Source organism: Chenopodium album, chromosome 16 (genome assembly GCF_948465745.1).
Source record: "Chenopodium album chromosome 16, dcCheAlbu1.1, whole genome shotgun sequence".
Classification (NCBI taxonomy): Eukaryota; Viridiplantae; Streptophyta; class Magnoliopsida; order Caryophyllales; family Amaranthaceae; genus Chenopodium; species Chenopodium album.
Genome location: NC_137849.1, coordinates 50,805,617 through 50,820,487, shown reverse-complemented (window position 1 = coordinate 50,820,487; position 14,871 = coordinate 50,805,617). Strand labels below are relative to the sequence as shown.

The window sequence follows — 14,871 nt, the reverse complement described above, 5'->3', positions numbered from 1 at the left end:
TGAAATTTAATCCTGTTTATTACTATTAATAAATACTAGTATAAATACCGTATATATACATTTAACAAACTTGGGGAAAAAAATTACAACTCCAATTATGAAGTAGGGGTTCAGTTATGCCTCTTTGCTAAAAATCTTTACAAACTGCATTTCAAAATAAAAGGGGGAAAACTGGAATTTGTTAGCTTCCTAGTACACCATGCAGCTTCCCACAAGGCTAGCTGTTCCACAGCTTCCCACAAGGCTAGCTGTTCCACAACTTGATCAGACCATCATCGTGAACACGAAAGCTCGAACCATAATCTTCTCAGGATTGAAAGATGATTATGGATCGGATCATATATATGTACTCCCACTGTAAGGATTTAGTTGTCACAATACGTACCCATGCATGTCAATGTGATAATTATTTCCGGACAGAGGGAGTAATAGTAACTTACTAATAATGTGGTTAATTTAAAAAAACGTTCAAACCTTCATACGCTTTAATGCAATGTAAGCCAATAACCTGAACCCAACAAACATGATCAACATCACTCCTACACTTGCTAGGGGACTGATCTGCCCTACAATGTCTTCTTCGATGAACTTGCAATTAGCCACATTCATCGAATGATGGGTCGAGCAACCAAAGAACCGCGAAATTCTTTCTCCCCCATTATATTGCACATCGATCAGTAGACGATAGCAATAAAATGTAAGTGAAGCATACTTAATCCAACTCAAACACCTTGGCAATTTATGCACATAGAATCCTCCGGTCAAAACACAAGCCAACATAATGATTGTAACAATCGTAGAAGCTCGTTTGGCATCCATTATAATCGCGCCTAGAGCAAGCCCAAGGCCTTGTGCAACGAGCACGTACCCTATAATAACACCCAAGGACTGTAGGAATGTCCAAAGTTCAGGCCTTAAGCCAGTCATCCAATACACCAATGTAAGAAAAATTGATGGTAGAATTAGCTCCAAGGGAAGATCACCTATGATTCGAGCCATAAAGTAAGAAGACAAGGAGTACATTCCAGAGGCACGCTCCTTAACAAAGATAGACCGGTCTTGAGGGAACGCGAAAACAGCATTAAAAGAAGGAAACACACCCCAAAAAATCGAGATGAAGTAGAGCAAACCTAACCTATCTTGTACATCTCGATAGTCTGATTTCCACCACATAATCCCTGCTAGAAGTGCAGCTGCGATTACCTGGGATACTCTAAGGGAGTTAAAAGACTCGTGCCTTCGCTCCTTAAGGCTCCTTTGGAGAAGGATGCTAAACTGGCTGAACCATGAGAAAATGCCGTTTTTTATGTATTGCTTCGCGCTTCTTCTACTACCAACAACTGTGTTTTTTGGCAAAGTGTACTTGTTATTGCTTGTGTTGTCTAAGCAGGCTGTTTTTACTCTAGGAGCTAACACAGTGTTGTATGCTGTAACAAGTGCTTGCTTTGTGTTTGGCTTATTACTCTCGTTTACTCCATCTGGTTGATGAGAAATGCCTGCATACACATCGATTTCATGAACGTCATTACACAATCCAAGTGCTTAATAATCACTTAGGAATAACATTACGTGTTCATTTTCTAGCAAGGTGTATACGACGAACAATAAGCATGTATACAACTCGTAACACTAATTATCTACTTGACGGACAATTATGTTCAAGACTAAACATAACTCGTAGCTCTCTAACAATAGAGTATAAAACATATTTTTGGGCCTCAACCATCAGCTTAAGCTTTTGGTTGAGATGCTCCATTAACATGGTATCGGAGCCAACGTGACATAGAGGTCACGGGTTCGAATCTCATCCACTCTTCCTTCAAAGTGGAATTAATTCGCCCCAGATATGGGTGAGCCTGTGTTGCATCCACATTTCAAACCCAAAGGGCCTTTCATGTGAGGGGGAGTGATAGAGTATAAAACATATTTGTGGGCCTCAACCATTAGCTTAAGTTTTTGGTTGAGATGGTCCGTTAACAAGTAGGTCCAACATACAATTATCAATACGTTACTTAATATACTATGATCAAATTACAATCATATTAAAGTATAGTGGTAATAGAATAGTGCAAGTATTAAAACTTAAAAGAGTATATATAATTAAGATTAGTGATGAGATAGTGTCACTACCTAAAGAGGAAGCAATAAGAAAGGTAAGAATAAAAGGAGGCCAATGTTGGTGGAGTATGGTGGGACTCCATTAAAGCTTTAGGTGCTCACTCATCAATTTAACCAAAAATAAAAGCTCTTTTGTTTACGTTATTGAATGCGTAAGCACCCTCTAAGTAGCCTCACACGTGGTCATACTTTCTAATAAATATTCCATACTTTTATTGATAACATTAAATCAACCTAAAATAAAGGTGTAGGAAAAAGAAAAGGAAAGGAAAGTAACATGGTAAGTTTGATAAAAATAAAGTTTGATAAGATGTTTATCCGGATATAATCTGATTATGTATAAACATATCCGTTAATATGAATGATGAAGGTATGGTGGAACTGAGACGATTATTTAAAAAAAAAAAAAAAAAAAAAAATTTAAACAATGTGACAATTTATTCTAGTTGACTTGATTGTTTACATTAATTAAAGGAAATTTTTGCAAAACACCGCCTTTTAAATCTTGTTTTTTTTTGCATTTAACCACCTTTTAAAAAAAATGTTGCAAAAAACCACCATTTTTAAAATTTTTATTGCAACTTACCCCCAATTCAATAAAAGAATTGATAAATTTGGCTAAAAAAGTGGTAATTTGCAACAAAATTTTTAAAATTGGTGGTATTTTGCAATATTTTTTTTAAAAGGTGGTTATACGCAAAAAAACAAGATTTAAAAGGTGGTTTTTTGCAAAAATTTTCTTAATTAAATGTGCACAAAGTATGGTAAAAGTGTATTATGCTCATGATATTGAAACTATCATACAATATGTGTTAATTGGATGATGCTACATGATTTATAGTATAAAGTATATAAAAATTAAAGGTCCAAGATCAGCTTAGGAAAGTACTCCATTTACATGGCCATGTATTACTATCATGGAGCGCTATTTACTCTATAATTGAGCTTGGAAATGACATGATATATTATTAAAGATGCTTAGCAGCAAAGTGGTAAAAGTATAAAAAAAATTGTCAAAGAGATGAAGAACCCTACCCACGTGAGGATCACACTTTATCTTAGCTTTTATTTTGATGGAGAAATATATTATTGGAGAACAACTATCAAAATTAACATGTTTGTTACATATGATAGCTTATCTACATACTATTAAGCATTACTAGATGAAGCTCGTGCGATGCACGGTTTGTTTGATTTTTTTTTTTTTTTTTTTTTTTGTATTTATTAGCTAAAATTTGTTATATATTTAGATGAAATTCCTAATATTAAAAGATAGTATTTAATATTTAATTATTTTAAACTTAAAAATCCTTCGCCAATTTTGCTTACGTGGCATTTGAATTATTTAATTTTAAAAGAAATTAATAATCTCTTATTTAATTGGCTATTACTAAGATTTATAATCCTACGTGGCTCGCTAAGAAAATTAAATCCTACGTGGCTCTCTAAAAACTCGGGAAAAAACTCCCCTTTATATATATATATATTAGATTGTTATATACACAATAGAATAGTACTATGAGAAGTGAGAAAATGATTCTAAAATGTCTAAGCACATACTTAAACAAATTAAAGGCTAACATGCACAACATTCCATTATTATTATTATTATTTGAAAAATTTGTTAGAAATTAATTTAAACTCACTGTACTATTGAAAAATTGAAATGTTGAATAGTTAAAAACAAAACGAGAAAAGAACAAACAAACTATACACAGTCTTAAGAAAACGATTGATAAGTTAGTACATTGAACTAACTATATATTCGAGAAATGATTTTATTGAGAAAAATTTGAACCAATAGTACGATCAATATCTAGCATGATTTTGAAAATATAATCCAATATTCAAAATACCTATCAAAAAAACAAGAATATTGGAGGCCTATTGCACTAGCAAGATTCGCACCTCTAACATTGAAGAACTAGTGGTAAATTCATAATTTAAAAAAAAAAATTATTTTTCACACATTTAGCTTATCCAATAGAAAAAAGGGGTCAAAAATCATTTGGTACTTTCCATTAATATTATGGATATGCTAATATGCTATCATACGTACTTGATGTCGTCACATATCATCAAATACTCCAACTTGATACTTGTCTTCATAATGGTGTCTAAGAACGTAACACGGTAACAGTTTGCAAAAAGACTATGTATTGTAGTGAATCATTGCAAATATTAGCCATGACCTCAACCATCCATTAAACTAGACTATGAATGGTATTATGCCTTGTCAAAAGTGCATTAATATTAAAGCATTGTTTGTCTTATATGTCGCTTAGACTTTGATTATAGGATCTGAATCGTACATATTAGTGATACTACTGCTAAGTACCTAAAAGATTTTCTGTACAACAATTATATATATCATGTTAGTTGCGTAACGAGCTAATTTGAACTTATTTAAATTACTTTCTTAACAAAGACATTTTGCTAAGACATATTCACAGTTTCATTTTCACTTCTTATATATAGAGTTTTAGAAGTTCAACTATGTAATCTAAAACTTGCGCGCATTAACTGTGAAATAGAATAACATCCATGTTGATTAAGCTGCCCACTAGTACTAAGTACTGATTAAGGAAGACCACGTTGAAAGTTTCGTCTGTTAATCAGTAGTTATCAACAAATCTATGATATATAATTATGTGTTATCACATCATTCTTACTTTAAACTATGCAATTAATATACGGAATTTTATATTTATGGAAAAAGAGTTATCAATTTTTTGCTTTTCTAGGCGGGCTAGGGTAGGAAGACACCATCAATTCATCAAAGGTGAACAATATCTTTAAAAAAGATAATGGGATATCGAAATGTAAAGAAGCTTAAAAGACACAAAAGTTATGAAAATATAATTTTATGAAATATCATTCAATTTACTATATTGGTGTACTTTGTTTTAAGAGTATTGAGACATGTCTCCGGCAACAAATAAAAAAAGTAACAAAGATAAAGAGCCAAATATGACATACTATATAGGAATATAATCCACATACATAGTACTAACCAATTTAAATAAAATAACTCTTAAAAAAATATTGCCATCCAGCTATATTATGTTAGCAAGAAATAGACATTTTTGTTTTATTATGAGTTTAAAGAGGGTGCACTAGGCATAGATTCGTACGTGACACATAAACATGAGCATTTTTCTAGAATAGGTATTTTCTTGACTAAATATGGGATATGTTAATTAGTGGAATAAAAAGATAACAAAAATCATGATAAATAAGATTAATATGACTATATGTGTTCATTATTTATACTATCCTTTTTAAAAGGAGATAAAATAGAGTAAATAAAAAGATAACAAAGCAATGACCAAAGTTCACTAATAGTATGGGAAATGGGAAACTATAATGTGTCACTATCAGTATGGAGATTAATGTGCATGGCCTATGATATGATACAGTATGAATGTATGATCTTTTTTTTTTTTTTTTTTTTTTTTGGACCATTTGATTGAAGAAATTAATTGCAAGTCTTTTATTCACACAGGAAAAACGTTCTTTCCATCATGAGATAACATAACTAATTTGGTACAGGGTCACATTTTCAATAAATTAAATAAGATATTTTTTTCGAAAATTCTCAAAATCACTTTAATACAAAGAAATTTATATTTTAACAATACAAATATATTTAAAGATCAAATATACAGTTTAAAATAGAAATTTGACCTATTAATTAGAGACAACTAGAATACGTACACGCAAATAAGAAATTAAATCGCATAAGGACTAAGGAGTGTCCCTTTTCTTTGAAAAGAATTTATGAAAAAGCATGAATTCTGAACCAGTAGAATGATTCTAAACACAGTAATCATTAGGCAATTGTGGCCCTAATGCTTGACAATTCAGACTTAGATAATCTTCGTCTTTGCCCTACAAGGAATTGTAGGAAAGAGATTTGTTTTTCTAATTTAATTTCTAAATTTAAAGGGTGTCTTAAAGCATAATTCTTTTAAGCAATATTAATTTTTGTTAATTATTTAAAAGTGAAATTAACTTCTTTTTTATTTAATTTTGTTAATACGTGTCATTAATTATTGGATGCTTAACATGCTGCATTATATAGGGAAATTCCTTGCTTAATATACCTTATAATTGTGTTATAAAAAAACACTTAAATGTTAAAAGTTTGATGTATAGTTTCTATAACTTAAAGATTCTTAGAAACGTACAAGTATAAGAAGCCTCGAATTTGGAATATTGGGATTAAAATATTATTAATAATTTAGCATCATTACAAAGCATGATTTAATGGGCTAATGAGTTGTTAAAACAATTTTATTAAAGCTGAGCACGGTGGAATCAGCATATATTTGTGTCGAGATTTATCAATTAATTATATAATGAATTAATTATGCGGTGGGTTGTATATCAACTTTAATAAGTATATTCTTTTATCACTAAGATTTCCGTTTTCTAATAAATTTTTTTTTTTTTTTTTCAATTTAAGAATAGGAAGTTTCCTAGAATACAATACAAACTTTTTACAATAATTGCTCGACAATCTAATTGCAAGCAAAGTGTGCTTTAAATTTCAATAAATAATCATATACGACAATCATTTAAAAGATTATATATGACAATCATTTAAGAGATTATATACATCCAATAAGAAAATTTTAATTTTTTGGGTGAACAACAAACTAGTATATAAGAGTTTTTTTTTTTTTTAATGCAAAACTACTATTCAAGAGGTGACTTATTAATGAAAGTGTATAAGGTTTGAATATGTAGCTCATTATATATGAGTTGAATTTTTGCTTTCAATTTCTTACACTCCATATATTGACCATCCATAACCCTTACAGTCATTTTCACCAATTTTCGTGATGATATTTTAGTTATTGGCAATGATTAGTTTTTTTGGGACATTTAAACATAAATATTTTTAAGAACACACACACAAAAATGAATAGGTGAATAGTAACTTTATCCTACATAATGCTAAAGTAAATTAAAATGTAAGCAAAAATGGTAATGACTTTTCCAAGGACTAAAAAAAAGAAAGTGGCTAGAATAATTCCCAAAATTATTGAGCTTACTCTTTTGCAAAACATAAAAAAAAGTTGTGGGTGGGTGGTTAAAGTTAAGGCAAATAATAAAAGAAAAGAAAAAAAAAGGATGAAAAAAGGAAGAAAAATAAAGGAAAAGGAGTCAAAAATAAAGAAAAAAAAATTAGTGGACTGAAGACTGAAAAGGAGTGTGAAAGAGAAAGCTAAGTTGAAGCAAAAGGCGACATCTGGTAAGAAGGTACGTAAAATTATTAAATTTGTATAAGTATTATCCAACACAAAAAGAAAAAGGAAAAGAAAAGGCACCAACTTTCCCATGTTCTTAGAAATATTCAAAGAAAAATAATTGCAATTGCAAAACAATCCTAATTTTATCAATTTAGGACAATTGCTATTTGCTCCCACCACCTCCAACACTACCACACTTTCTCTGTCGTGCATGTTGGCTATATATATTTTGTTCATCATCTCCAATCTTTCTTTAATTAGGTACCATTTTGTGTGTGTACACTTTATTTTAATTATTGGGGTAGAGAAAGCTATGGATGATATAAAGGTAAATTAAAGCTCGTTGTATCACGTTGTACTAGTGTCGTGACATTTTCTAGCTAGACTCGGTGAAACATATAGACAGGTTACTTTTATCGAGTAATTTGTTTTTTCTTAAAGAAGTCGAGTTGTTACTTACTTACTTACTCATATACCTTATTTATAGGCTTTAGCTTAGGCGATTTACATGCACATATTAATATAGTGTCTAAGGTTGTTAACCTATATTAGTTGTATACGGTGTTTAAGGTATTAACACATCAATTAGGAATCTTGATGAGTGGGGAAAAAGGATAAAATCTTACAAAGTAATTTACCTACAATTCTGATCTCTTTGTTAGTGTCAGAAGATATATCCAAGCATTTTACTGTAAAATAAAAATGTGTACAGGCTAATAAAATGAGATGGTTGGAGAAATTCAGGTTTGCAAAAGATATTTAACATTTTTTGTAAAACAATTTTTCTGCCACAATGCATATTCCCAAATCCCAATACATAAGCATATTTATATATGGCTATTTATTAAACCATTACTCGTATTGTATAAATTTTTTATATTGCAATCATCTGTTTATATTAGCCGCCTCATAGTTATACGGAGTAGTATTTTATTAAAGGATCCTAAACTATTTGGATGTATTGGCGTACTTGTGAAACAAACTTAGCCTGAAATATTAAAAGTTACGTGATTTTGTTACAAAATTTAAGATATGATTTTGGCTTATACTCGAAAATAATTGATGGTATATTTCTAATACTCGTACTACGAATCGAGTACGTGATTCTAAAAATCAAGTCGGCATTATTGCCCCCCTCTTTTTCATGCCCAAGTATGGAAGTAAGGGACTCTTTAAACTTAATTTATTGCACTTTATAAATAATATTCTCTCCATTTCTTAATTAAATTCTTACTTCTAGCATTTATTTCTCAAATAATAGAGAAAGAAGTAAGAATCTAATTAAAGGACGGAGAGAGTAAGCTACACCTATAAATGAACTTAAGTGTAATAAAACAGAATATTCAATAATGGTAGGCAGGTAAGAAGTATGAGCTATATATAGTTTATAACCGTAAGTGGGGTAGTAGCTTTGCATGACCATGTTCTAAAAGAGAATGGCTACAATTTTAAAGGACAGAGTATATATACATACATATATATATATATATATATATATATATATATATATATATATATATACGAACTGATTATTTATGTTATGCACTACTATTACTCCAGTGTGAGTTGAAGAGTCCCACTTAACAATATTTTATGAAATCAGATTTTGAGAAATTTTTTACTTATAATTCAATAATTTTAATGCTGTCGATTGTACGATGATCCGACATATTAAAAGACTAATTAATACGACATATTTCTTCAATAAATTCCATCACTTTCATTTTTTTAGCTAGTGCCAGAAATTTATCAACTTGCGGGGTTCCAAACTTCCAATCAAAATCTCGCTTCCAATTGAACAAGCAACAACTTGTTTTTTTTTTTGTTCTTGTTTACAAAACATCATTTTTGACTTATCAAACTACTCGTAATTCTATGATCATTTCACTCATTATTCGAATCCAATCCATCAAATAAAATTAAAAAACAACTAGCAAATTTCGCTCACGACATTTTTTTCCTTTAATAATTTAATTAGTTATGTCAGTATATATAATTCCCTATTATATAGGTTAGTACTATTTATGGACAAATTTTATTGCCATTTAAGTGACTTTTATTCCCTTATCTCGCCAAAGATTAATCAAGTTGGATAAACCTCTTTTAAGAATGCATATACTCAAATATCGAATATAGTAACTTTATCAATTTGTCATGTTAGCTGGCTAACACTTACGGAAAAAAACGAGGGAAAACTTATAAGGATGCAATTATGCAAGCGGTCTAACTTAAAAGCTAGGTAGCATGATCACATCACATAAACTGATGAACAAGCATTTTATAATAAAATACATACACTTACTAAAATACCGAGGGAAAACTTATAAGAATGCATGTAGCTCGTGCAAGTGATCTAATTTAACAGCGAGCTAGCAGCATAACCACATACATCAACATAAAGAGATGAACAATCATTCTATAATAAAATACATTCCTCTAATTTTAAAATTTCACGCACACACCGCATACGTCATTATATACGACTCAAAAAACAAGATAAACTAATTTAATTAATCACGTCAAAAAAAAAAAAAAAAAGAAATCAAAGTGAGTGTAACAAGGAAGAAATGACGTACCGTTAGCGAGATCAAGGAGAAAATCCGCGGGGTTCATAGGGAAAGACGGCTCGAACCCAACCGACTGAAAATACGACATCGAGTCATGACCCTTCCCGAAATAAATCGGTCTACCATCACACAAAACTAGAACCGAGTTGAACATTTGGTAAACCCGGCTCGAAGGCTGGTGAATCGAAGTAATAATTGTTTTGCCTCCTTTCCTAGCCAACCCTTGTAAGGTTAAGACCAAGCGGTGAGCCGCGGTTGAGTCTAAACCAGAAGTAGGCTCGTCTAAAATTAATAAACTCGGGTTCACAAGCATCTCATGTGCGATGCACACGCGCTTTCTCTCGCCCCCCGAGACCCCACGTATGAATGTGTTCCCTATTATGGTGTCCCCGCACTTATGCAGTCCTAGCTCTCCCATAACAGACTCAACGACGTTGATTTTGTCGTTTTTGGTGAGGGTGTTTGGTAAGCGGAGGAGTGCGCAGTAGAGGAGTGTTTCTCGGACTGTAAGGTGAGGGTAAAGTACGTCATCTTGGGTTACAAATCCCGTTCTTTTTTGAATTTGTTTTGTGAGTTTTTTGTCATTCGCTAGGATTGATCCGGTGAGTGCGTGTCCACGGATTCTTCCTGCGAGTGCATTTAGGAGCGTTGATTTCCCGCTCCCTGATGGTCCCAGCACGGCTACGATCTCTCCAGGTGACGCTATTCCGGTTATTTCGTTCAAGATCGTTCTTTCTTGAATCATTGTGGTTGTCGTTGCTGTCTCAGATGATGATGTTGTTGTTGAGCTTCCGCCGCCACAGATTAGTGTTTTGATGTTACTCCCCCCTTCATTTGATTCCACCTTCACCTTGTAGCTTATGTCCATAAACTGTACACAAATAAATTTGTTATTTCGTAAATAATTTCATACTATACCATTCACAATGACGCTAGTTATTAATTACGTACAATAATTATTTTTTCGACTAGACTTATGATCAGCTCTTTCAATCATAAGAGTTAAACGTCAAATTCCTGATTAATTTGGATCCTATAACTCTCAACCTCATTATCAAAAAGTGTATTGAGGTGATTACTTTGTTAGGCTAGGTTATTCATCTCTACTTTTGATCTGTTATCATAGATATGCTATGTAATCAATATCGAATAATATATTAAAAAATAAAACATTTTTCATTTCCATTATTGATTACATATCATATCTCTATAACACGATCTACCCTAGGTCGACCTCTAGAAGTATGTTTTTAAATCCGTTCTATGTATAAAACAGACAAAAAACACATTATAATTTATGGTGAAAGTAGACTTTGAAGAAGTAAGAACAACAAAGTCCAAGCAAGTCAACAAGAAATTGACAACGTATGAAGGAAGTAATTAAAAAAAAAAAAAAAGGTTGGTACATCAATTAACATACCTTGAGAGTGATAGGATAAGAAGAGCATAATAAAGATGGTGATTGACTTTGGAAATCATTACATTGTGTTTGCGTATTGCCATTGATTTGGTTAGGGGGTTTGTCTTCATAAAATACTGACATTTTTTTTTCCTCACGGGCTTGTTTGGTTTGATTCAAATTATGAAATACGAAATATTTTCTAGATAGAGAAAGTTTGTGTGAAGTAGTAGTAGTATTTAGAGAGAGAAAGAGTTTGTGAAGGGAAGATGTAGAGAAGTGAGGAAATGAAGAGGAGGGGTCTATTTATTAATTTAAATTTGGGTGGTGGGTCCAAGAGGGTAAATAATATTTTTATATTTTGGTGATTTTATAATTTTATATTTTTATTTTGGTAAAGTTGATTTTTTATTTTTATTTTTATTTTTTTACAAAAAAAAAAAAGAATAATATATGGTATTTATGAAGTCATGAGACAATTAAAGAAATTAAGTAAGAGATTAAGAGATGATGGTTGCCACGTCATTAGCGAGAAACCAAACTGTAGAGGAGTGCAACGTGGAGGATTCAAGTGCCATCTGGCTCTGTGTTAAAAGTGTTGGTGGGTCCCTTTTACTTTTCTTTGAGGCAACTGCCAAATTGAGCGCGGTTCATGGTCAGGCCCGTTCTTGACATTTTATGGGCCCTAGGCAAAGTAAGATATTAGGGGCCCTTATGATAAAAAAAAAAATGGCAATTTAGCGTAATAGTTTCTCCATTCTTTTTATAAGTGTTCTATTACCTACGATTCAATTCGTATTATATGCAACTTTTGAATTTTGTATATCATATATATGTATCACAAATTCACAATCATTAGTCAAAGAGAGTAGAGAGCAAGTGAATAGTGCAAAAGTACTAATGTAGCACTTATTAAAAAACAAGGGAGTAATATTTATAAATTTAATTCAATTTCACAAATAGCCAAATAGGTAGTTAGTTTGTTGTTGAAAAAAAAAAGAGAAATATTAGTATGATTACTATGTAATACTTCATAAGCTATAATCTCACAACTAATTTAATTTTTTTTGGTGGAAAAATACAATCTAAAAGGAGAGTTCTTAATATGAAATATAAAACTAATAAAAATGTCAATATTATTTACGGATGACGGGATGAGTATAAGAAAATATCAATTAAATAAAATTAAATAAAATGAACAAAACAAGGTACATATAGGTCACCAAAGAATTAAATAAAGAATGACATGGGAGTGGGGAAAAGTTGTCAATGCAAAAAGAAAAAAGAGATTAGCAGGAGGGCTCGATCCCTGCACCTTCTTTGAGGGGTAGCACTATCTTGCCTGCTTTATTCCGCTGCGCTACATTAAATTTTTCAAAATTATGAATGTTTTATTACTTATAGAGCTTATAATCTGAGATTTATGGGCCCCTACCAGCCCTGGGCCCTAGGCTGTCGCACCTCTTGCCTATGCTCAGGGCCGGGGCTGTTCATGGTAACTAAATATCTCTAAGTGTAGAATCATTTAACTTTTTACTTTGGTTCTTAATTCTAATTGTAGAACTTTAGAATATAACTTGTTTGCCCTTAGCTTGCTTACTTATAGTTATGAGTAAAGATGATAGTGGGTCGTATTGGCATAAAACTTGTCCATATGTTACATTGATATTGCTCGACCCTTGACACGAGGCCATAAGAGATTCTCTTACAGATTCACAAATTTTGTCAAACAGGCACAATTGATGACTCGTGTTCTAATAACATGATCAATATTTAGTTAAAAGATTACTTAAAATAGTATATGAGTTAAACCGTGAAGTAGTTGAAATATATGAATAAAATAAAGTGCGGCATTATAATTGAACTCAATTACTTAACGTGGAAAGAATTAAGTTCAATGTTATTGTTTGGTAGAATTTCAATCAACCAATTATAGAAAGCATTGGCAATACTTGTACGCTATATATATATATATGCCCAATACATGCGTGTGGGATCTGTGCGTTGGGCAACAATACATATTGTGAATTTGTGAAAGATGGAGCAAGCATTTTGTTTGGATTTAATCATAATAGAATTTTCAAATTAGATAGTATTTTTCTACACATATTAGTCCCTCTTATTGAGCTAGTTCTAGGTCATATCATTCTGAAACACAACACGCCACAATATAATTCAAAAATATTTTATGCCGAGGATGCCCCTCATATGGAGACATATTACTTTAATTTGTACATCGACAAGTGCCAATAATATAGATAGTCATAAGTTAGGGCCTGGAAGTGGAAGCCTAATATTTAGTGCTTAATGCTGGATTCATAAATTCATTTCGCCAGCTAGCTTACTGTATATGGTTAGTGGGTAGTATGAACATTTACTAGAAATGACTACTAAACAAACAACATAGTAAGATTTTGAGATGTAGAAAATTGCTTATAACAGCAATTACGTACCTACTGACTTTTTTCTTCTTTAATATAAACACTTATTTACAACTAGCAAGCTTTTTGTAACAGCACCTATATGTATATTTACTTAGTCTTAATATTTAAATTCGCATCTCCATCCTAGATGTGGCCATAACTCATATGGCTAATTGGTTACAAGTTGGTTATGAATTGGGATTGGGACTGGTGGATCTTTCTCATTTCATCCATTTTGATTTAGTCAGACTTACTATTAATTGCTTGCGAGATGGGCCGGGCTGCATGGGCCTGCACCTAATCTAGTTAATTCATTTTTTTTTTTTTTTTTTTTTTTTTGTCAATTCTTGTAAGAATATAAAGTGCTGACTAGAATAGTTGATTCGTATTTGATTAGTAATTAACACAGGACTTTGACCAACAATCCATCTGCCTATTGGGTGGATTGTAAACAGGTCCTATAGAATATTACAAATGACTACTATAGAATTATATTATTAATATAGCTTCATATTGGCATATATCGCATGCATCCATGGCCGCATGGGATGTTGGGGTCAATGGGATATACTATACTCGAGTACCATATATGTTCACGCATAAGTCTAACGTGTTAATTCAACAATGCAACTTCTTGATTAACTAATTAAGGTCGTGTATTATAAGCCAACAAGTCAACAACAGATGAATTATATTATAAATGTATGTGCTTTCGATACCATGTATTAGCAGCCGCAGAATTTGGGCGTGGATGCTTGCTAGCAGTGGTACTAATACATACTCTAGTCTATTCTATTAAACACTTACTCGATCGATCAATCTTGACGTCTCATTGTTAGTAGTGTTATATATTGTATGTATATATGTAGCTCTTTCTTATATATGGAAGAAAAAGTAGCATAGATAGTAAAAGATAGCTAGCACAGGAGAAAATTAAAGCAAAAGCCGAAAGCATTGAAAAGAAGGAGATCGATATCAGCTGCTAGATCGCTACCAACCACAAAACATGCATGCATGTCTTTTTTCGATCTAGAGTTTTTCTTTCTTTTGTTTAAAGGATGATTGAATTGTAAAGGAGTTGCTAATTTTCTTTGGTAGAAGCAAAA

At 31.7% G+C, this 14,871-nt stretch overlaps 1 protein-coding gene across 1 annotated transcript; it reads right to left on the bottom strand.

The window, feature by feature from the left end:
- On the bottom strand, positions 1–11,629 carry LOC145586939 (ABC transporter G family member 25-like). Its single transcript, XM_081643914.1, has 3 exons — positions 11,364–11,629; positions 9,953–10,814; positions 1–1,496 (listed from the first exon to the last, which is right to left on the bottom strand). The coding sequence occupies exons 1-3, from the start codon at positions 11,484–11,486 to the stop codon at positions 469–471; spliced, it is 2,013 nt and encodes a 670-aa protein (XP_081500040.1). The 5' UTR covers positions 11,487–11,629; the 3' UTR covers positions 1–468.
- Between the last annotated feature and the right edge of the window lie 3,242 nt (positions 11,630–14,871).